The sequence below is a fragment of the Eutrigla gurnardus genome, assembly GCF_963514095.1.
Source record: "Eutrigla gurnardus genome assembly, chromosome: 1".
Lineage (NCBI taxonomy): Eukaryota > Metazoa > Chordata > Actinopteri > Perciformes > Triglidae > Eutrigla > Eutrigla gurnardus.
In genome coordinates this window covers 19,976,410-20,001,336 of record NC_139915.1, presented here as the reverse complement: position 1 = coordinate 20,001,336, position 24,927 = coordinate 19,976,410, and the positions used below count along the sequence as shown (strand labels likewise).

The 24,927-nt window shown below is 43.8% G+C and overlaps 1 protein-coding gene across 1 annotated transcript in view; it reads left to right on the top strand.

Moving 5' to 3' along the window:
• Window positions 1-10,983, top strand: part of chsy1 (chondroitin sulfate synthase 1) — a 95,569-nt gene extending 84,586 nt beyond the window's left edge. The window contains exon 3 of the mRNA XM_084006893.1: window positions 6,321-10,983. Within this exon, the coding sequence (XP_083863019.1) occupies window positions 6,321-7,913 (1,593 nt within the window). The 3' untranslated portion in view covers window positions 7,914-10,983. The remainder of the gene's footprint in view (window positions 1-6,320) is intronic.
• The last annotated feature ends 13,944 nt before the right edge of the window (window positions 10,984-24,927 follow it).

Below are 24,927 nucleotides of genomic sequence, written 5' to 3'. Positions count from 1 at the left end.
GTAGTGAATGTTTTTGTGTGTGTTTTGCTTTGTGTCTAGTGTTGTAGACACTGTTTGTTTGTTGAATGGGAACAAAAATTGCAATAAAAACAATGAAAAAAAAATGTCTACAAGGAATAAATGTGCATACTTCTTGGAACTTCTAATTCAAACACAGTCCATCTAGCATGATGTGCACAATGTCCAGTTGTTGGTGGTCACAAAGAGTGTCTTACTTTTCACTACAGTCCATGTATTTGTGAATTGAGGCTGTGGTGTGACTTTTTGTGTGGTTTCGTGGTGCTGCATTTTATATGGTGGCTTTAGTTCTGTTGTCTGTCCATCCTGGTCTCCTGAATTTTACATTCCCACACAACTAAACTGCATTGTGTACTTTTTTTGGTGATTACGTTTGCTGTTGATGTATCACAAATAAGTTTCAAAGAGTTTGTGGAAGTCCACATAGGAAGGTGGTCTGGGTGCATTCATGGGTCTAAAACACAGGACTTTCATCAGGAGACTGTAGTTGCTGCTTTTTTGTTTTGTTTCAATTTCATAATCATATTAAGCCAAACTATGATGTTTTATGAGACCTAGCCAACCTGTTTCAATTACATTTCCAGGAAGCTTATTTTTTCCAGACTGAATGGCTGCAGTTTTAGAGTAGTTTAGTTTTATGGGAACATCATTTTGTAGGAGACGGGGTTGCATCGGATGGACCAAGTAAAAACACCAGCACCATGCTAGCCACCACTGGATTTATGGTGCTCATAGGTTTCCATCATAGACGTTTTGTCACCTAAACAAAACCAAGAAGTTCTGTTCAGTCTTTTCTTTGGTTTAATTGTGTTGTCTGTGCCATTTTAAGTGCTTGAAATTATGCTGACAAGGCTTTAGCTCCCAGCAGTACCTTCTGACTTCCCTTTGCCTTTGTAAGAGAAGCATTCTAGTTGGGGCAGGGATGTTATGAGGTTAATGACTGTGAAAAAATCGCACTAAGGAGTCCTAAGTTGCAACAGTGACCACAAAAGTGAAGGTCATGTTAGGAATTATTATTAGGAATTAGGAATGGTGCTAATGATGGTGAAGCCACAGGAGAGAGCCATAAACATCCTGACTAGTTGGCTGTCAGCTGATGATGGCGGGTGTTACCCTGCAGGAGACAGTCTGGGCCAACTGGAAAAATACTGTAGAGAGGGAAACTACTCTGTTTGTCTCAATAAACCAGATGCAAAAAGAGTAACTACAAGCTTATAGTCTGTCTGTCCATCTGTGTGTCTTTGGCATTCCTCGGGAACCATACATCCAATCAACTTCACACCCCATTGACTGCTTTTTCCATATTTTACTTTTTGACACTTTGTTGTTTCACAGTGTTTCCCCTAGAATTTTTTTCAGGCCCGGTGGTACCCACCGAAAAAACCCTATACAGACGAGACGCGTGGGATGGTGTATTGGTGCAGTTGGATTAAGTCAGGTGGCACAGCAAGCAGTCTGCAATTCTGCAATTATTATATTTGCATTCAACATTTTTGTTCAACCAGAGTGTATACTCTACTATATTTTCTTATAAATGCACCGGTCCGGTTCCGGTACCGGTCCGGTTCCGCTCACACCACAAGTCTAAAGAGTGCAACAGCTTGTCAAAATACAGTGTCAACTTTCCGTGTTTTCAAAGTAGAAAGCGACATCGTGGTGGTTTAACGAGGCAGAGCGGCATCAGAACAACATCAAGCGCGTAAAGTACACGAAAAAGAACGTAGCGGGAGAGCGCGGCGAGGATTGTTGCGGCCACGCGTCTTGCGGAGCAAGTCTAGAGCTGCGCGGAGGCGCTCCTAATGTAAATGATTATTGATTTATGAATGAATTGATAGGTAGCTTATTTTTGGTCTACTTGGCCTGTACAATGGTAGGGGAAACACTGAACAGTATAATTGCCAGTAGTGTTGCACAGTTTACTAGAAAAGTATGTTGATAGTGTACCCTGCCCTGTCCGATACGATAGTGGTACTTTCAGTATGACTGTGTTTTAATAATATGATAGTTACAAATATTAAAGCATCACAAGAACCGCTCGCCGACTGCAAAGTCCTGCTCTGAACTTCTGAATCTGTCCGGGCATCTCCTGTCAAACACATAATCCACCAAGAGTTTCTCAGTAACTTGAATAGGACAGAGAGGAAAAGCAGTCTCTCTCTTCACAAACACCACTTCAACTCTACGGTGACTGTGGTGTCTTCCTGGTTTGAGCAGCTTTCCCTCATCAACTTCTCACAGAAGTTCATCTGAATTATTATAATTGTGTGTGTTTTTGTTTAAGAAGCCTCTCTCTGTCTACTGTGCTGCAGTACCACTCTCCACCTGAACTGCTGTTTTTACACGTTATTTACACGTTCATTAACGTTGTTCAATGTGATCTCTGGTTGCAAATATGAAGGTATCTATCAAAGAAATCACATACACAGAAAAACATTTTAATCAGTGAGGGTGAGTGGGAGAAACCACCAAACATTGTATTCCAACCAAGCTATTATCCATTTCATCCAGCTTTGTATAATATCTCAATCTTATTATAAAAGCCAGTCTGGACATCTCATGAATTTCTTTGATGATTTCAAGCCAGTTCTCGACTAAAGGTGGATCTGCCTGTGGCCATTTACGAGTACTGCTGCTACTATAAATATTTTCAGGAGGTATCTGTCATTTCCTGTTATTCCTTCTGGCAGATCACCCAGATAAAATGACACGAATGGGATCTCCAAATATTTTCCCAGAACATTTGTATCTTTGGGCAGATCCCTAAAATATGGTGGTGGTTTGCCTCGTCGTTTGCGACACACTTTCTCCAGCATGTGGTCTGCAGATGTAAGATATGTTTTTAATTTAGCAAATGACACATTTCAATATTAATACACTTTGAATAAACAAACAAACAGCGCTCTGTGCAGCAGCAGGGGTGTGGCTTCAGGGCTTTGCAGACTTGAACATGGTGTCCACAGCAGGCTTTACAGGCATCTGCTCACTGACTGCAGTTCAATACTGGAAGCCAAGTAACAGGCCTGTTTCAAGATTAACAGAAATGTAAAAAATGACCCTTTCAGACATTCACCCCTTTACGTTACTCTGATGGAAATTTCACAAGTCTGACTCACATCTGGATAGGCGTCCTAATCACATTTATTATTTTATTCATGTTGATATCTTATAATTAATTATTGTCTTGTATGCATCAGTTTAATACACTAGGTAAGACTTTGAAAGAGCCAATTTTAATTTCTTGACTAGATTACCTTCAGTGCGACTGGGTCTCCCTATTTTTTTTTTTTTTTTTTTTTTTTGTAAACTGCATGAATTGTGTTTTAGGTATATTGTATGGTACACACAAATCCTACACACATTTACATGCACAAGCTTTAACAACAATAATCATGTAAAATATAATGAAATACAAAAATAATAATATTAATAGGGGGAAAATTAGAAGGGGGATTCAAATAATAATAATAATAAATATAAATTGAAAAGATGTCTGTAGTGCATGTCCATATTAGGGCTTTCAAACGATAAAATATTTTAATCACATTAATCACAGGGTAGCTGTGGATCAAGATTAATCAGGATTATTTACCATTTGTGAATAATGTGGGATTGGAAAGATAATTGAAAGAAGGTGTATATGCACCAGAGGTTGAAGCCCCGACAAATAGGGATGCACAGGTACCACTTATTTTCAGACTTGAGTACAAATACTTATACTTCAGTACTTGCTGATACAGAGTACTGATACTTAATAACACATTACAGTTCTAACAATAACTTTGAAAACATTCAACTTTGTGTTTTCCTGATACAAACAGAGCAGAGTTTTCAGTAGAGATATTAATAACTGTTTAACCTGCTATCAGTTACACAGTTAAAAGAAATATTAAAGATAAAAAAGCTCAGAGGAGCTTGTAACTTTAAGGAGAATAATGCTGATACACCTTAAAGATCAGTCCACCTTAAGTGTTCCTGAGCCAGAGTTTCACTTTAATTATCAGCTGGCTGACAACAAGCAGGAACTTAGCTTGTGTCTAGTTGTAGCATTTATTCACCGACAAATAAAAGGTACACACAATGCACTGCTATGTTCATGCTGTAATGTTACTGCTGACTTCATACTCTCCATCAAACAGGCTCTCCCTACAGATTATATCAGCAGACACACAGCTGATAACTTCCCAGCTAAATGAAGTGATGTGTCTGTTTAGCTTTATACTGCAGTTGCTGATAAATAATGATTTATGTCCATCAGTAGTGGATGGATGGATCAATAATTATTTATGTCCATCAGATTATTATTATTCTATTTAAATGAATCGTTAACATGTTCATTTTGACAGCCCAAGTCCAAATACAATATTAATTGGATCAAAATAAAATGTGACACAATTAAGTTCCTGTAGCCTTTCATGACCTGATTGTCACCTGTAGCTGTCCATTAGTTTCAATATGACACACACTCTGTCAACTCTCCCTACGTTATGTTTATTCATGACGACTGCATGGATGAATACTAAGGATGAAGTGAAGTGTTTATGGCCCCCGATCAATGATAACCCATGTGTGGCCTTCTACAATTGGCACATCTTATTTTTCATGAGCTTCTTGATCCAAATAACAAAGGTATTGAATACACACTCTCTGCAACAAAAGCATGTGGCTAATCATTATGAAGAAAGTATTCAGAACTTCCAGATTTTTTTCCTCCCAAAGAAGGCACGACCCTCCACTCTTCCTCCAATAAGTCGTTGCCCCTGTTGGTTGGGTTTGTTAGGTTAAGGCTGTGGAGAGAGCTTCGTAGGTTTATGGTAATAATATCAGGTTAAATAAAACAGAGGCATGGTAAGGTGGTCATGCATTCGCCATGGTTGAAAAAAAATCACATGGGAAGGTCCAATGATGTTGTTTTGTATAATAATTAGCCATGTGCCTCTGTTTGTTGCACAGAGGCTTAGATACCATGGGACAGGATCAATGGGCCTTTGCATTCGGCAGAACAGGCTGTCGGAAAAAGCAGCTTTCATACAATGGGACAATTTTTGAGGTTTCAGGATAATGGGCCAAATGGAGGAATGGACTTTTGTCCAATGGGACATTCTTTGGATTGTTGGGGTTTCGGGATAATGGGCCATTGGAAAAGTGGCATGGCACCCACTCAATCCCCCAGGAACTTTGTTTAAAAAGTTCATCAGCCAAATTCTTAATTTTAAAGTATTTCTAGATGAAAAAAAAAGTCAATAATCATGATTAGTGATTATTCATTTTGGTTGATCAGCATACTTGCCAACCGAGATATCATAGCCTAAATGACAAGGAAGGCATTGCTTCCATGTTGTTTGAAAGACGCCTTCAGACGTACAGACTGACCCTTCACCTCTGAAGGCACAGCTTGGCTCAAGACATCCATTAATGACAAGGTTACAGTGTGTTTTGATTGGCAGCCTGCCCTCTCTTAGGCGCAGAGGAATGCAAGCTACAGCCATGGAAAAGCAAAGAGTTAGTCAAGCAGTTCCTGTGATCGTATTCAGCTTCAGGTATCATTTTCCATAGCTTTCAGGCCTATCCTGTCTTATTCCCTATATGGCCTTTCCCTGGGGATCGGGCCTGTGGCTGCATTCCAGAGGCGTCCTCTCAAATTAGACTTTCTAGAGTCTGCAGTCGTTCTAATGCTCCCTTCATTGGGAGGCAACGTACACACACCCTGCCTTCTTGACCACGGTTGAGATCCTGCCAGCAACTCCGAAGCAGCTGTCCCAATGTTTACACTTTTAGCCTCGTGCAATTTGAGGAACAGTAGGTTTGTAAAACTCAAGCAGGTATGCAGTAAACACGCTCCAGTCAGCAGTGGAGTTAATTGCTGTACTGGACACTTCTTTTGGCCAATGACGATCATCCATAATAATCTGTTTGTTGTAGTCAAAACCAATATAATAACTGATAGCTAATGAATAATATTATAATATATGTTACTAATCAACACCAATGTTTAGAGAGGCGTCACCATCCTTAGAATCAAGAATATATTTTTAATACAATATATATATAAAACAATTTATGGAAGGTTTATTGAAACCCTGTAGCTCAACAGAATGGTACTTACAGCAAGGTGCTTATCATGTTCATGCAATATCATGGGTCTGAGTGCAGCTGACAACAAGTCCTGGACCTTCCTCTGTTCTACGTGGGCTGCATACATAGCAAAAGTTATATTTTCAATTTGAATGTGTAATAATATCCACATATACATTGACAATGCTACATTGAGTAGCATTAACACAATTCCTCTCCTGTCTCCACAGATGCAGCAGCTCTTCTATGAGAACTATGAACCAAATAAGAAGGGCTACATACGAGATCTCCACAACAGCAAGATCCACCGAGCCATCACCCTCCACCCCAACAAGAACCCTCCTTACCAGTATCGCCTGCACAGCTACATGCTCAGCCGTAAGATCGCAGACCTGCGTCACCGAACCATTCAGCTCCACCGGGAGATTGTTCAGATGGGCCGCTACGGAGCCACCGAGCCCAGTCGGGAGGATCTCCAGCTTGGCATGCCACCTTCATTTATGCGTTTCCATCCACGGCAGAGAGAGGAGGTCCTGGAGTGGGAGTTCTTGACAGGGAAGTACCTGTTCTCGTCGTCTGACGGTCAGCCACCCCGCCGTGGGATGGATTCCTCCCAGAAGCAAGCCCTGGATGACATCATCATGCAAGTGATGGAGATGATCAACGCCAATGCCAAGACACGGGGGCGGGTCATTGACTTCAAAGAAATCCAGTATGGCTACCGTAGAGTCAACCCCTTATACGGGGCGGAGTATGTGCTGGACCTGCTGCTGCTGTACAAGAAGCACAAAGGAAAGACCATGACAGTTCCTGTGAGGAGGCATGCCTACCTGCAGCAGACCTTCAGCCAGATCCAGTTCAGGGAGGAGGGGGAGATGGATGCCAGAGCTCTGGCCAGCCACATCAACAAGGACTCAGACTCCCTCTCGTTTCTGTCCAACTCCCTCAAGATGTTAGTGCCCTTCAAACTGGCCACCTCCGGCCAGGACCAGAGGGAACCAAAGGAGAAGAAAGTCAACATCCTGGTTCCGCTGTCGGGACGCTATGACATCTTTGTGCGCTTCATGGTCAACTTTGAACGGGTTTGTCTGATCCCAAACCAGAACGTCAAGCTGCTGGTCCTGCTCTTCAGCACGGACAACAACACGGAGCGGGTCAAGCAGGTGGAGCTGATGAGGGAGTATCACATGAAGTATCCCCGCGCCGAGATGGAGATAAAGCCTGTCACCGGCTCCTTCTCCAGGGCTCTGGCCTTGGAAGTGGGCTCCTTGCACTTCTCCAATGAGTCCCTGCTCTTCTACTGTGATGTGGATCTGCTCTTCACCAGCGACTTCCTCAAGCGATGTCGGACCAACACAGCTCTGGGAGAGCAGACCTACTTCCCCATAATCTTCAGCCAGTACGACCCCAAAGTGGTGTATGCTGGGAAGGTCCCCAGCGACAACCACTACGTCTTCACCGCCAAGACGGGTCTGTGGAGGAACTACGGCTTCGGTATCGTCTGCGTCTACAAGGGAGACTTGGTCCGAGCTGGAGGCTTTGATACCTCCATACAGGGGTGGGGATTGGAGGACGTGGACCTTTTTAATAAATTTGTCCAGTCAGGGATTAAGTTGTTCAGAAGCACAGACACAGGCATAGTGCACGTTCACCATCCTGTCATATGTGACCCCAACCTGGAGGCAAAGCAATATAAGATGTGCTTGGGCTCCAAAGCTTCGTCGCATGGCTCCACCCAACAGCTGGCTGAGCTCTGGCTGGAGAAGAACGACCACGGCTTCAGGAGGCTGGCGAGCAATAACGGCTCGGTTAGGACAGCGTGAGAAAAGCCAGGCATCATAGACTGAAAAGTGAACCCAGTCGTTGCTCACTTCTCAATGCGTGGTGTTTTCACTACCTAATTTATTTTTTACTGAAATGAAAGACTTCACATAGATATATTTTGAAAATATGTCTTCTTTTTTTCTTTTTTTTTTAAGAAAAATATAGAGAAACTAAATGATGAACAATTCATAGAGACGAGCTGGGTTCTAGTACATGTTTCTATTAATGGAATATTGTGTGAGGCTGATTACAGCGGTGGCATGTTGTCTGTCAGACAGGGGTTGGTGGTGTACCTCAGTGAAGTACACCCCCATGGTCCTTGAATATTCCATTTGTCCTGTGTACAGAAAACTGATGTCCATGTCCTCTCAGACCAGCAGTGCTCCAAATAGAACTCAGCTCTTGATTGTGAATGTTTACAAAAGACTGATTGTCAACAACATTTCTTCAGTAACTAAACTCAGATCACAGCTTCACCAGCGGCCGTGGTTACACTTGTCTTTTCAATACGACTACTGTCATGTGATCAAGCCATTAACACATTAACTGTCAAATCTGTACTCTCCGAGGTCAGATCTTGCTCAATCAGCCAGACCACATGCCAAGGTGGCCTAGCTCGCATCGAGTTGGACCTTAGTGAGGACAGTGTGGACACCATGTGAACACAACCCTGACAATTTATCACAGTAGGTCTCCATCGTCTTCCCCCCAAACGGGAGTTCATTTCCTGAGGAGAGAGTGCTGTCAAGTTACTACTGATGAAAACCCAATATTTCCTGAATTTGCTGCTTCAAAATGAAAGCCTTTAAATAATAAGATAACGGGACTTTTATTGTGAATAATTTATAGGAACATGTGTTGAACGTTTTAAAACAGCAGCATCTACATCTCTGCTTGTTTCCTGTTCGTACGTCAGAATCCATATTCCAAAGACTCAAGTTCTACAGAGTTCAGACAGGAACACCCTGGTGTTTCAGTTGAACTGGTGACCGTGTTAACTGGTGACTCTCAGCTCATAGTCACTTCAGTAAATGGTTGGTGTAGATAACAAACAGATGTATTTAAAATATATTGAAGGATTTTATTATGAGGACACCTCCATGTTCTGTTGGTGTTTTCAACAGCTGAGAGTCACCAGTTAACACAGTCACCGGTTAAACCTGAACACCAGTGGTGGCGTCTATAAACATGTTGACTACCACTGGACTGTTTGTAAAAGTCAACTAAGTCAAAGCAGTGATGTCCTGGTGTTTGACGTTCCATCAACCTCGCTGGTGTGACGTTCCACAACAAATACACGAATATATGTGGACACCAAATATTCATGTTTGATAGATTTCATAGGTAGGTTGATTCACCATCTTTGGTGGTTAATGTTCTTATATTTGACAAGTTGTTACACACTTTGTTGTTAAAGTCGGTTATCATTGGTTACCAACTGTAAAAGGGGATATTAGCTTAGCTTTGTTTGCAGCTGTTCAGTACAACACATCTATTAATACACAGGGAGGAAGAGTAAGCAGCAAAAATAATGTTTTTTATATTGTGAAGAAGTTTGAGGAAATTACATTGTTTATCTGTCGTACAGCTGCTTCTTTGACCAGGAAATTCATCAGATCAGACAGTGACCATCAGTGACCATCGGTCAGGTTGTATTGAAATGTCCAATGAGGACAAAGCTGAGTTCTGCTGATCTGATTCAAAGACAAGTGTAACCTCGTCCTGTGATCACTAAGGGCCATTCATTAGATCTTCTCTTTTACAGTGGGTTTCTTTTCCATTTGCTTTTATGGTATGGTTATTATCAAACGACACTGTTACTGTTTCTCCTGGATTTTTTTTTTTTTTATATTCATTTCTGTGAACCCAACTGCTGGATTTTATATCTGCAATTCACCTTTTTGCTGTCTAATTTATTGAATTTGCAGGCTCCATTTTCTACTTTCTGACTGTTGAAATGTGTGTATTGGAAAGATTGTAAAACCATGTCAGTTGTGGGAAGGTGTTTTTTCCTCCCGTTCCTTTTCTTGAACTCATTATCACCAAAGAGTTTTGCACAGTCTGCTTTAGGTATCATGTTGCGTGTGTGTGTGTGTGTGTGTGTGCGCGTGCATGTGTGTGTGTGTGTGTGCGTGCATGTGTGTTGCAGGCACAAAAATGAAACGGTCTGTATAATGGAGCGTAAACACAAAAGCTCTATCTATCCCAGGCCTTTTCTGATAGGTGAGGTGGAAACCAGTCTGGCCTTTCAATCCCAGTGAGTTGAAATGGGAGCAGCACTCTGGTTGGCCAGCTTAAGTCACACGTCGCTGTCTCCTTTTATAAATTACTTTCTTTTATGTTGAATTGAAAAGTGTTGCGGCTGGTCCCTGCCTGCAGAGGTGTGGCTTCAGTGCTCATTCGTTGAGCTGTGATGTGAAATCCCACGTCGTCTGGCGTTGCAGGTTCCAGGTCAGAACATTTCCTGAAACGCATCATCGCACTCCACCGGGTCGGTGCCCCTCTTTTATCATTACAACGTGAATGTCTGATTTTAAGACTGTTGTAACAGGATGAATGGCTGTGTTGTCATTATAGTGTTTTTTGTTTGTTTTTGTTTTTGTTTTTTTTCTTGGGCGTTTATAATTTTTGATCTTTCAACCCTGTCCAGCTGGGCAAGGTTTTCTATTTAAAAAGAAATAAAATGGGGGGGAAAGTATCCAAATGTGCAGCTCTTGTTGTATTTCCTTTTCTCAGTCTGTTTACATTCTCATTTCTCAGAATGATGTCACTACAGAAACACTGGGTGAAATGCAGGAGTCGCCTTTATTTGTGCCCCAGTGGACGCATAGAGAGGCTAAGCCACGCCCCTTCCAGGATAAATATGCATGTTCAACAGAGAGAGAAATCATTTTAAAGTTTTGATCTTGTTGATATTGTACCATAAGTTATATAGATGATATTTGTCAATTTAAAGATAATTTTACACGTCAACAAAGTCTCATGTTGTTGTCTAACTGCTGGAAATATGTACTAGTAAAGTGTGTTCGGTACCAGGATGTAACGTTACTCACACTAACAACAGGTCTCCCTCTGTGTTGGGTACTAGGATGTTACTTTACTCACACTAACAACAGGTCTCTCTGTGTGTTGGGTACCAGGATGTAACGTTACTCACACTAACAACAGGTCTCTTTGTGTGTTGGGTACCAGGATGTAACGTTACTCACACTAACAACAGGTCTCTCTGTGTGTAAGTACCAGGATGTAATGCTACTCACACTAACAACAGGTCTCTCTGTGTGTTGGGTACCAGGATGTAACGTTACTCACACTAACAACAAGTCTCTCTCCTTCTTTCTCTTCCTGCTAATAAAAAGAGTTGCTGTATAAAGCCCTGTTCTCATACGTCGCTACTCGCCCATCTCCGAGCGACAACTGTCAATGGAATGTAAATGTGTTCTAGCGGAATGTGGCCAGGACAGCGATGCGATGTGAGCGGGTACGGAGATAAAATAATTTTAACTTTCTGCAATGCGAGTGAAGCGAGTACCAAGCGAGTACCAATCGGAATGTAGAATAGAGATGATTGACAGTTGACGTCAACAGAGAGTTCCACAGAGAGTTCCCGCTTGAACTAGCCTGGCCATTACCAGTTTTTGCCAGCGAGTAGAATTCAGACAGAAAGTGGGGGGCAAGTAGCGATGTATGTGAACGGGGCTTAAAACACATCAGCTAATGAGAATGCCTGATTTCACAGAAGCTTTTCAAAAAAGAAAAAGTTGCATGTTGCGTTGTTTTGCAATGAATTTTTAACAGCTTTTATTTTTGATAAAAATCATTAAAGGTCAACAGCAACTCTGAGAGCAACATTACCAAAAAGGCTTAGGATTATAGGAAGTCTAACTAAATCTGCTTTATAAGTAAATGATGATGGTCACCTGAGGGGTTTCTCTCTCCTCTGCCTTTGATTATAGAAAAAACTACAGCATAGCCTCGTCTGTCTGCCACAATAGCAGTGAACGCAACACATGACGGGAGTCTCACCATGTCCCTATAAACAACACACGTCAAAAAGCCACATCTGACGTTGAAAGCATGAAAACTCATTTTACCGATTTTGTGTAAAAAAAGTAATGAGAAAGTCATTAACAATTTATAGGATATGTCGAACAAGGTAATAAAGGGAAAATCAAATTGCAATATTTTGCATGTCAATATTGTAGCAATACACTAATGCCAACTATGAAGCTTTGATTATATATAGCCTATATTGCAAATCCAAATGAAATATTTTGGTGAAAAGTAGATTTTCCGTCTCCAGTGATACTATGGTTCTGTGGTTCTTCTGGTGATTCAACGTCCAATAAGTGCAGGCATCACATCACAACAGGACGCTGGGAAGGTGGTTCTGCCTCCGTCTACCTCATTATGGAGGAGCATAAATAACAAGCACGTTTGACACAGCCTCAACAACAATTTCACAAAGACATTATTTACTAAAGTAGTGCTGTAATACAGTACTAACTTCTGTGCTCACTCTGTATTATGAGCAGCAGGGTGGGAGAACAACTATCATCTCACTTAGAAACCCATCTATTTACACATACTGGTGACACATGTTATGATATCAGTATGTTCTGTCAACAACTGGTGATGGAATGACGTCAAACAGCATCACGACCATGACTGAGCGCACCATGTGATTCAGATTCAGCCACATAACAATGTTCTCATTCAGCTGAATACAGTTGAGGGACATGCACACACGCACGCACACACACACAGTGCTGTTTTATCGCCTTGGCATCGTTTTTAAAGACACACATGGAGACAGCGGGCCCCCGTGACATTTCACCTCCTCGACTGTGCATGCTGTGAAGACGCCAGCTTGACACTTTCGCTATTGGGCCCCAGTTTACTGCACTCTTTACCAATGGTAATGCTCGCAGCACCACAGTGTAAAAACTCTACACGACACTACGTTTGGTATTCAACATCTTATTGAAGTCAAAACAAACAAGAATTAGAGGTGAAATCTACTTAAATAAAGTGTGGAAAGGAAAAGTTATCACTGCTGTAATGTTTTAAGATTGGTTTGTTGTTTTTGTTTGTTTGTCAGCAGGATCACAGAAAATCTACTGGCCTGATTTTCATGGAACCTGCTGGAAGGATGTCACATGGGCCAAGGGAGGCCCGAGCAGATTTTATTACCTCTGTCCTACTGAAAAAATCATATATAGTTCATCATATTTAAAACAACTATATCAACCTTTAGCCTGCATTTGCCATCTTTGGTAGCAATTAGGGAGCAACCTACGATTCTGGAAATAAGTGCCTTAAAATTGCATTCTCTCTGGTGGCCATCAGGGGGCGACTCCTCTGGCTGCAAATAAGTCTGGTTGTATAGAAGTCTATGAGACTTCTATGAGAATTCTCTCTTGATGTAGTATCAAAGTAAACATTGTAAACATGAGTTCATGGTCTCAATCTCTCGTTTCAAGTCTTCTTGAAAAAAACTCACCAAAATCGGTGTGTGCATAAAAGTTGCAATGGTAGCAGTTTCGCATTCGGCCACATAAAAGTTGCTTGCTAGCGCCACCTAGCGTGGAGATTCGCCAGCCCAGCCACAGTGTAACTCCGATCGACCATAAATTCTGCACACATGTCCTCTACAAAAAATCTTCTTGACTACAAAAGTCCACCAAGCTAAATTTTCAATTATCTTGGATTCTATGAAAAACCAGATGCTGCTCATTTCTCCGACGCCGTTGATCCGATTTGGACGAGAGTTGGTGTGCGTACTTGTTGGATGTAGTTGGGGTGATGGTCCAAAAAGGTTTTGAAAATATGGTTCTATTCAGAAGATATCGGCCAATGAACATAAGAGGGTTGTGCCACCAACACGCAATTAGCATAACTCCATAACCTTTGGGTTAATCATCACAAACCTCAAAACCTATGTTGATATAGTTTAAAAGATCATACATGTCAATTTTCATCAACATCGAGTAATCTGGGGCGCTTCCAATAAATTCCCAAAATGTCAATTTTTTGGCAATTTCTCACCAATTTTGGTCATTCACAGGGGTTGTACTCGATCTAACTTGGACTATACCCTTGATCCAATTGATACCAAAATTGGATATATGGTTGGAAAGGCCTTAAGGACAAAAAGTTACCCAAAGATGCTCCAAAAGTTTAGGGGCGTGGCCAGGGCGACGCTATGACTGCGCTACTATTTTGAACCTTCGCCAAAAGCATCAAAGCTGTTATAACTTCAGCGTTTCTCCTCCGATCTGCTCCAAAAGAAGTGGAGATGTACAAAAAAGCCTCTTGGACCCACCACCTAAAGTCAACAGGAAGTGGGCAAAAACAAAAAAAATGTAACCACCTGTGTATCAGCTCTGTGACTGTAAATAGTGGGGGAGGAGAAGGAGAAACACTAAGGGGACTCAGAGAGATGTCAGGACGGCATGGAGAAGATGTGACCTCTGATAGGGGCCAGATGAGTCCTCAGAGGGCTACAGCAGAGAGAGAGAGAGAGACGCTGTTTTCCACTTAAATTACAATAAAGAATCTGTTCTCTTCTGAAGAAAACCTGTCTTGTTGTTGTTGTCATATTGTAACGAGCTTAATTGTGTCCTCCTGCACATTGTTGTTTTTTTGCTAATTTCTCATCAGTCATTTCGAGCGCCACTTCACCAAAATCCACACTAACTAAGAAAGTAGGGGATGCTTTAGGGCGTGGCTACCATGTGATTGACAGGTCCCTTCCACTAAGTTCTCCGGTCTGTCACCTGCCCCTGGTTTCGTCTTACACCTTTAACCCTTTCACAGTGTGTTTACACTTTCCCTTCTGATTTCAGCCGGGTTGAGAGCTGGGCAGCGATGGAGGCATCCAGTCTTCATGTCCTGGCCTGTTCAGCCAAACAGTGTTTGCATAAGTGCGGCCTGATGCTGCCGTTCCCTGGAGGCACACTGAGCTGAATACTTGGGCTTCCTGCCTGGTTGGGGGTGTGCTGAGTGAGGACTTTTCTTTAATCTTGAAGCAATCTGTTGAAACATGCCTTCCACATACAGCTGATTCACCACACATACGCTACCAGGGAATGTTGCCCAATCCTGCCCCACGATGCTGGCTCTGCCAAGCCTTGGCATTTGGGAGCCACATGGGCCTGGCACGAAGCGGTCTGAGACAGCCTGTCTGAGAGAGAACCGGGTCTGAGAGGGAATCCGGTCTGAGAGAGAACCTGGTCTGAGGGAGAACCGAGTCTGAGAGAGAACCCGGTCTTTCACATTTTTTTTACATATTTCACATCAAGTGCTGAATGTCAAACATACTATATAGAAGGTTTTTAATTGTTGAATTGAAACGGAATCACCAAACAATATTACTAGAATTCGAATGAACAATGTTCTTCCATCAGCGGTGACGTAGGGACAGTAATCTGATACAGTCAGTTAGATACATCATATCTAATATAATATAGAGGGGGAGGACCAGGTTCAACCCAGCAATGTGTTTGTGATCCTTGAGGATGGGTCCACAATGATATGTTGGACGATACTCACTCTGGCTGCTGAAGCCTCACGAAGCTATTTTCCCCTCCAACAAGGACGGCACTTGAATGATGTCCCTAATGATTAGTCACGAGTCAAATTCAGCATGACGTCGTGTATTCACCAATATTTACCAAAATGTGCTGATGAAATGTGCTGTTGTGTTAAACACATTACAAAGTTACACAACGCTGGATGGAACAACACGGCTCATCAACTCACTTCTGTTCATCATTAAGTCCTGAAAGCCTACAGGGAAAGATTTCAACAGATTCCAGCTTGTGTGTTGTGAACCATGACGTAAAAACGAAGCAGGTCAGCACAACAAAATGAAACTGTCCTAGAGTCCAAGAGAGACCTAAAGACATCATCTACCAGCTTGAGTGCTATTATGAAGCAGTGACATTGTGATAAGTGATATGATTAAATAAAAAGTGACATTATGAAAACCCACAGATAAATACTTCAACATATTTTAGCTTTTAGGAAATTAACCAAGAAGTAACAATAAAGCAGGCCATTTAAACTAAAAAGAGCACCACTACTGTCTCTTCTGTTCTCGTTCTAACTGTGCCATCTTCCTGAAGACATCAATTTGATGTTCATGGTGAAAAGCACACACACACAAAGTGGAGTGGAAGTGATCAGTGTTGTCGAGGACTTTCTTCTGAACGATCCAAATCTCCTCAAGACGTTGAACTAGAATCAACTGTGGTGAACAGCGGAGGCATTGTCCTGCTCTGGGGGGTGGGGACCGGTGTGTGTGTGTGTGTAGGGGGGGGGGTTATTGCATAACAATACCAAGCCTCTGATCCCCTTTAGTCACACTGTAAGTCAGATTGTGCACACAGAAGAGTTCATAAGACATCTGCAGATTTATTGTGTTGTGTATAAACTAATAACATGAGGATTTTATGAGACTCTCAGTCAACATTGTCACTGTAAACCCAGACAAGTTGACGTAACTCTACAAAGGGAAGGCAACCGAAAAAAAAAATTACCGCCACACGGTTGCAGTGTACATCCATCGCTATCCAAAATGTCATCACGTCATCATCTTATCCTGTTCTGCTGTGTTCACACCAAACACGTAGACCCCAACCAGGTTTCCTCCATCATGGCTGAAATCACCACTATTGCTGCTTTGTACATGTTGAAGTCCCAGATCCACCAGGAACCCAAACACCGTCCTGTCTGTTGGGGAATTAGCAGGAGCAGATTTGATTATTAATAGATGATTATAATAATAATAATAATTAAAACTGCAAGCAGTATTGTGACGGGCTCTCGCGCATATGCGGCCGTGGAGTGCCTGCGGTCACAGGGCAGTGTCGTGGACGCCTACCTGTCCTGCAGCCGCCTCCCCGTAGCACAAGTTTAGACACAAGCGATCAACATTCAAAGCCATCTATCTCCCTGATTGCTGTCTGAGGTGCATGCTAAGTGTGGAGCAGGAAATGAATAAAATCATTAGCAGGTGTGGAAAGTTTCATCCATCATCATCATTTTGATCCAAAGTGAAACTACATTTCAGGCACAGAGCTCACACACATGTCCATGGCTTCTTGACATCTCTCCTCCTTACCCTAGTGTGACCCCTCCTCCTCCCCCTGTGTCTTATTTGCAGGCTGAAATGAGAGGAATTCGTAAAAAAAACCAAAAAAAAACAGGTGTGGCATTTACTTGGAAAAAGTCACAAAATCAGTGACATTTCCTGTCGCCAGTAGGTGGCGCTCTGACTGTGAGTCAATATTACAGTGCAGACGTGTTCAGAGTGGGACTCTAATCAAGTATGGAAACTTTGGTGCAGATCAGAGAAGAAACACTGAAGTTATAATAGTTTTGATGTTTATGGCAAAGGTTCCACTGACAGCTGTCTGAGGTGCATGTGAAGTTCGGAGCAGATCAGACAATGTATGAAGTCATTAGCAGGTGTGGAAAGTTTCATGACTGTGGATCTGGTGTTAAACAGTGACAGAGGTCACATCTTCGCCATGCCTTCCTGACATCTCTCTGAGTCCCCTTAATGTTTCTCCTTCCCCTCCCCCACTATTTACAGTCACAGAGCTGATACGCAGGTGGTTAAATCCATTTTTTTTGCCCACTTCTTGTTGACTCTAGCCGGTGGGTCCAAGAGGCTTTTTCTGTACATCTCCAGATGGGCTATCTAGGAAAAAATAATCCTAACCGAAAGGGTATAAAATATAAATATAAAATATATAAATAATATAAAAAATCATTCACATTTCATGTCGCCATTAGGTGGCGCTCTGACTGAGTCAATATTGCAGTGCAGACGCGTTCAGGACGGAACTCTTATCAAGTATGAATATTTTGGAGCAGATCGGAGAAGAAACGCCGAAGTTATAACAGCCTTGATTCCTTTGGCGAAGGTTCAAAATAGTAGCGCAGTCATGGCGTTGCCCTGGCAACACCCCTAAACTTTTGGAGCATCTTTTGATAACTTTTTGTCCTTAAGGCCTTGCCAACCATATATCCAATTTTGGTATCAATCGGATCAATGGTATAGTCGATTATAGATCAAGTACAACCCCTGTGAATGGCCAAAAACGGCCAAAAATGGCAATGTTTGGATTTTATTTAGAAGCAACCCACATTACTCGATTTTGATGAAAATTAACATGTATGTTCTTTGATGCTATGTCAACATAGGTTTCACGTTTTGTGATGATTGGCCCAAAGGTTATGGAGTTATGCTAATTGTGTTTTGGTGGCACAACCCTCTTATGTTCTTTGGCTGATATCTTCTGAATAAAACCATATTTTCAAAATCGTTTTGGACCATGACCCCAGCTAATCCAAATCGGATCAATGGTGTTGGAGAAATGTGCAACATCCGTTTTTTCGTAAAATTCAAGATGGCAGAAAATTTCTGTAGGCGGACTTTGGTACTCCAAGAGGATTTTTTGTAGAGGACAGTTGTTTGCACATGTGTGCAAAATGTTCTGTCAATCAAAGTTACGGTATGGCGGGGCTGGCGAATCTCCACGCTAGGTGGCGCTAGCGAGCAACTTTTTCATGGCCGAATGCGAAACCACCAAATCCTCAAATTTTTCAACAGGCCGCATGGACACAACAAATTTGGTGAGTTTTTTTTAATGCTGAGGCCCCCAAAAGGCACGTCGAACCCATGTAAGAATTATAAACATTGGAATAACAAAAGGTGCTTCGCAACCCGACGTCAGCGCTCGGGCCCTAATAATAATTCATTTTATTTATATAGCGCTTTTCAAGGACCCAAAGTCGCTTACAAAATGAGAAAACAAAGAAAGTATCACAGACATACCTACATACATACATACATACATACATACAAACACAAGAGCAGAAGTGGAGTGGGGAATAACTAATAAATAATAATGGTACCAACATCAAGGACAGGAGCAATGGTGGAATGAAGAATAAATAACAATACTGACGACCAGGACAAGACATAAAAGACAAGACGGGAGCAGTAACAGTCCATTGGTGGCAGAGATGCAGTGGAGAGTGGCGGGGTGGGGATGAAGGGGCATGAGGAGGGAAGAGGGCAAGGGAGGGGATGGTTATGGATAGGGGAGGTTGTATGCTTGCGAGAAGAGATAGGTTTTTAAACGGGATTTGAATGTGGGAAGTGAAGGGGAGTCATGGACAGGTTGGGGGAGTGAGTTCCAGGGTCGGGGTGCTGCTGAGGAGAAGGCTCTGTTGCCGAAAGTTTTGAGTTGGGATCGTTTGGGGATCAGAGTGAGAATGGAGGAGGATCGGAGGGCTCGGGAGGGTCGATTGGGGGTAAGGAGATTGGACAGGTAGGAGATTGGACAGGTAGGGCGGGGCCAGGTGATGGAGAGCTTTGAAAGTCAGGAGGAGTATTTTGAAGGAGATGCGTTGTTTGATGGGGAGCCGGTGCAGAGTGCAGAGAACGGGAGTGATGTGTTCACGGGACTGGGTGTGGGTGAGGCGGTGAACAGCAGAGTTTTGGATCATTTGGAGTCTATGGACGGAGTGATGCCAGTGAGGAGGGAGTTGCAATAGTCCAGACATGAGGAGATGAAGGAATGGATGAGGGATTCTGCAGCAGAGGGGTAGAGGCAGTGTCTGATTTTGGCGATGCAGCGGAGGTGGAAGTATCCTCATACTTCCACCTCCATCTTGATGATGGAGCTGACATTGGGATCAAAGGGGAGGGTGGGGTCCAGGATGATATCAAGGTTGCGTGCCAGGGGGAGGGTGATGGTCGAAGTGCAGATGGTGAGTGAGATAGCCCCAAATTTATTGAGGGTGGATTCGGTGCCTATGAGGAGGAGTTCTGTTTTGTCGCTGTTGAGTTGGAGAAAGTTGTGAGTGAGCCATGATTTTATTGTGGAAATGCAGGTTTCGATATGGATATGGGAGGGTTTTGGGTGGGATTGGTGCGGATGTATATCTGGGTGTTGTCGGCATTGCAGTGGAAGTCCAGGTTGAGTTTGCGGATTATGTGACCAAGGGGGCCGAGGTAGGTAGCAGATGAAGAGCAGGGGGCCGAGGACTGAACCCTGGGGGACCCCCTGCGTAATGGGAGAGAGGGTGTATGAGTGGCCAGAGAGGGAGACAAACTGTTGCCTGTTTGTGAGGTAGTCTTTATGCTGTATAGATTAGGTGTACAGTTATATAAATATCTATTTTTCTTTTATAAAGAAGCATTTTATGGAAGTAATTTATTCCCTCATTCTGGGGAAGATGAACCGGTGCGGGCGGAGTTGTGTTTTAGACAGTTGTGTTGAGGGCACCCAGCTGGCGCAGCCTTGCCAGGAGATGGTAGGGTTGACCATGTAAAAGGCTGCGCTGAAGTAGAGTAGCAGGATGTTGAGGGCACCGGAGTCTGCAGAGATGAGGAGGTTGATGACTTTGACAAGGGCAGTTTCAGTGCTGTGGAGTGGGCTCAAACCAGACTGGTGGGGTTCATAGAGGTTGTTTTACTGGAGGTGGGTATGGAGTTGGGCGGCGACAATGCGTTCAAGGGTTTTGGAGAAAAATGGCAGGTTGGAGATGGGACAGTAGTTGGAGAGGTTGGCTGGATCCAGGGTGGGCTTTTTGAGGATGGGGGTGATGGAGGCAAGTTTGTAGACAGAGGGAACGTGACTAAGAGATAGAGACTGATTGAAGAGGGTGGTGAGATGGGGGATGAGAACAGGGAGGCAGGCCTTGGTTAGATTTGTTGGGAGGGGGTCAAGAGAGCAGGTGGTTGTTTTGGATGTAGTGATGATGTCCAAAATGTGGGAGGAGTCAACGGGGGAGAAGGCAGTGAGAGTAGAGGGGGGAGGACAGTGAGGGTGTGTGAGAATGGAGGGGATTCGGAGGATGAAGTACTGATGGCGGCAGTCAAGGAGCTGTTTATTTGGGAGATTTTATTGTTGAATGTGAGGAGAAAGAGTTACAGAGATGAGGGGAGGAGGGTGGGTTGACGTCCGGCGGCTGGAGCAGTTTGTTGACGGTGGAGATCAGGGTGCAGGGGTTCCGGTTGGTGCTGTTGATGAGGGTGGAGTAGTGGGCAGATTTATCAGCTTGAAGTGGATCGCGGTAGCAGGAGATGTCGTGTTTGTATGCTTCGGCGTGAACAGTGAGGCGGGTGTGTTTGTAAAGTCATTCGAGTTGGCAGCCAGTCCTTTTCATGGTGCGAAGTTCCGGGGTGTACCAAGGGGCGGAGTTGGTGAAAGAGACAGAGAAAATTTTTCCAGGGGGCTAGAGAGTCAAGGGAGGATGAGAGGATGGAGTTGATCATGATAGTGTAGTCGTCAGGGGAAGAGGGGGCGGAGTCAGGGGGGAGGGCAGAGGATATGAGCTGGGAGAGTGAGTGGGGGTCAACTGATCTGATGTTGCGATAGGTGATGGAGCGCTTGTTATTTAATTAATTATCCATATCAATCAAATGATTGATATTAAAAGGATTATTAATATAATTAATAACAAATGGGGCACCATCCTGAAATCAGGGAAAAGATAACCGACCCTATACTCACTCTCATATAAAGGGGTTTGTACTCAAATGCCAATAATTATTAACTATTTGCATATAAAAACAGTTGAAGGATTTGTGAATTCTTTGCAGAGAAGAGGTTGATATCATTCATTCTTATACAACATTAATAAACACAGCAGTATGTTCAAAAGGGGTTTATTAACAATAAACAAAGAAACATACACTAATTCTAAGTGGCCTATCTCACTAAATACTTAACAAGTGTAACTGGTGCGGGAGCTGACCCAAATGCAGCACACATAGAATTCATCGGAGACGTCGACCTCCATCCTGCTCTTCTGGGCTCCCGGGTGCTCGTTTTCCTCGTCCGAGGAGGGATCCTCAGATCTGGTGCCTTTCTCCTCAATCATCGCTGGATGGGTCAGGAAGAGGGGGGGCTGAGGAGGCTGACCCCGAGGTCTGGGGATGCAGCTGGTCCTGGTGGGCTGGTCTGGATGTTCTTGATGGAAATTTTTGATGAGGGCCCGATCTCGCACGTCCCTCCCTGGGATCCAGGAACTCATTTCAGGACCGTAACCCACCAGGTATTGTATCCCTCTGCTGCAGCGATGGGACCGTAGGAGGCGGCGGAACGTGTAGGCGGAACCCCCGTCAATGAGGCGTCACAGGAACCAGGGCACTCTCTCGAACCGGCTTGACCTTGGAAACGTGAAAGGTGGGATGAACACACATGGACCGGGGGAGCTTGAGCCGCACGGCCACCAGGTTGATGACTTCCTTGATCTAGAAGGGCCCGATGAACCGTGGGGCCAGCTTTTTGGACTCTACTTTCAGGGGAAGGTCCCGGGTAGAGAGCCAGACCTTATCCCCTGGCTGATATCCCGGAGCCTGGGAGTGAAAATAGTTGGCGGCAGATGTGTAGCGGCTGGCGGCTCGGAGGACAGTGGTGCGGTTCGATGACACTGGCGGATGAAGGCTTGGACTGACGGGCAGGAAGCCTCTCTTTCCAGAGCCGGGAACAGGGGGGGCTGGAAGCCGTAGGAGCACTGGAAAGGAGAGAGACCCGTGGCAGAGCTGGTCAGGGTGTTGTGGACGTACTCCACCCACAGGAGTCGCTCAGACCAGGATGATGGGTGCTGGGATGTCATGCAGCGAAGCGCCATCTCCTGGAAGGAAGTCTGGAATGAGGAGCAGGCTTTGGCAAAGTCCATCTGCACAGTCCCCCTCCCAACGATGTACCTCAGGAAAGAGACAGATGGGGCATGGAACTCGCATTTGTCCACCTTGACGTATAGGGAGTTTGCCAGGAGGCACTGCAGGACCACCTGGACCTGATGGATGTGTTTGTCTCTGGACCGGGAGAAAATCGGGATGTCATTGAGGTAGACAAACACAAACTTGCCATGACATGTCTCTCAGGATGTCGTTGACAACACTTCCTGGAAGTCCAAGTATCCATCAGGGACCCCCCAGATGTCGGATGCGGTGCTGGAGAAGGTGGTCGACTCGGGTGCGGTGACTTGCTTCAGGCAAACCTGATGGCAGGATGGACTCCAACCTAGGATGGCCCCAGTGGCCCAGTTGAGGTGGGGGTTATGCCGCCGGAGCCAGGGGAACCCGAGCAGGAGCGGATGGCGAGGAGCAGGATTGTCTGGCTTGTCTAGAACTGGACCGTCTCATAGTGGTTGCCTGCAATAAGCATGCAGATGGGTACTGTCTGGTTTGAGAACTATCTCACTGGACGCACCCAATTTGTGAAATCTGACTGTATTTCTTCACAACCCCTGTCTATCTTAAATGGTGTTCCACAGGGCTCAATCTTAGCCCCAGTCCTATTCTCAATTTACATAAATGATATAGTTAAATCAGCTGCCAACTCATCTATTCACTTGTATGCCGATGACACAGTGCTCTATGCCACCGGCCCCTCCCATGCAATCGCCCTGGAAACACTCCAACAGAGCTTCCAAGCCGTACAGTCTGGTTTCTCGGCCCTCGGCCTATCCATAAACTCCAGGAAAACCAAGGTCATGTGGTTTGGTCGTAAGCACGCTGTCCAAGATGGTACCATTCTGGCCGCTGACGGCCATAAACTTGACCTGGTATCCTCTTATAAATATCTGGGAGTCTGGATAGATAGCAGCCTGTCATTCACTGAGCACTTATCCTCTCTGCAGTCAAAAGTGAAAGCCAGACTCAGCTTTCTTTACCGTAACCGCTCCTCGTTCACTGCCACTGCCAAACGCTCCCTGGTCCAGCTTACTGTACTTCCACTTTTTGATTACGGTGACGTCATATATAGATCTGCCTGCAAAGGAGAACTCGAACGGCTCAACGTTCTATACCACTCCGCCATTCGATTTGCTACCAACGCCCCGTACAGGACCCATCACTGTGACCTCTACACCCTGGCAAACTGGCCCCCCCTGGAAACCAGGCGCAACATTCACTGGCTGATGCTGGTATTCAAAACCCTCCTAGGTCTTACTCCTCCCTACCTAACCCAGCTTCTGCATCTGCGCCCTCCCCCTATACACAACACCCGTTCTGCCCCTCTCATCCTGTTAAATGCCCCAAGGGCGCACTCTTCCCTGGGCCGCTCCTCCTTTCAGGTTGCTGCCGCCGACAGCTGGAATCAACTCCAAAAATCCTTACAGTTACAAACTCTTACTTCTGTCAACTCCTTCAAACACGTCATAACTAAATCCATAAAGTATACCTGCAGCTGTCCCAGCCAAAGCTCTCTCTGATCCTGTCACCTCACTAACCTCACTAACACCGTCTGTTACTGTTGTTGTTTTGTTACTGTCTCATCTATGGTTGTCTAGTATCACTGTTTTTACTTTTAGTGTCTCTGTCCTTACATAACTTGTTGTATGTCACTGTACGTCAAACTAACTGTCATTCTGTGGTATGTCATTGTATTATGTTGGTTTATTGTCTTTATTCTTTCTCATTTTGTGTCACTGTTGTTGTATGTGTTTTATTGTCTATTTTTTTTTTAATGTTACTCCCATTCTCCCTTCCCCTTAGGACAGGGGTCGGCAACCCAAAATGTTGAAAGAGCCATATTGGACCAAAAAAAACAAAAACAAATATGTCTGGAGCCGCAAAAAATTAAAAGCCTTATATAACCCTTATAATGAAGGCAACGCATGCTGTATGTATCTATAGTAGCTATATTAGCTTATCAAAATGACTAAATTAACTACAAATACATAATGAGCCTTCATGATTAAATGTTTATTTTTCCTGCAGTGCATTCTGTAGAGAATGACTCACCACGTGACTACTCTGTTGCGCGATGCCGCCTCAAGTTTAACTTCATTACAATATTAATGAATTATGTTTCATTGCTTTGATGAAATTAAAGAAATGCAATAAAGAAATCAGATTTTTGATGTCGTTTTTATTTTGAGGATCCGAAAAAACAGCATAACATGCCCCTTATCGGCAACAGAGTGCAATAAAACGTAGTCTGCATTTATAAAAATAAAACATCAGCCTTTTGAAAA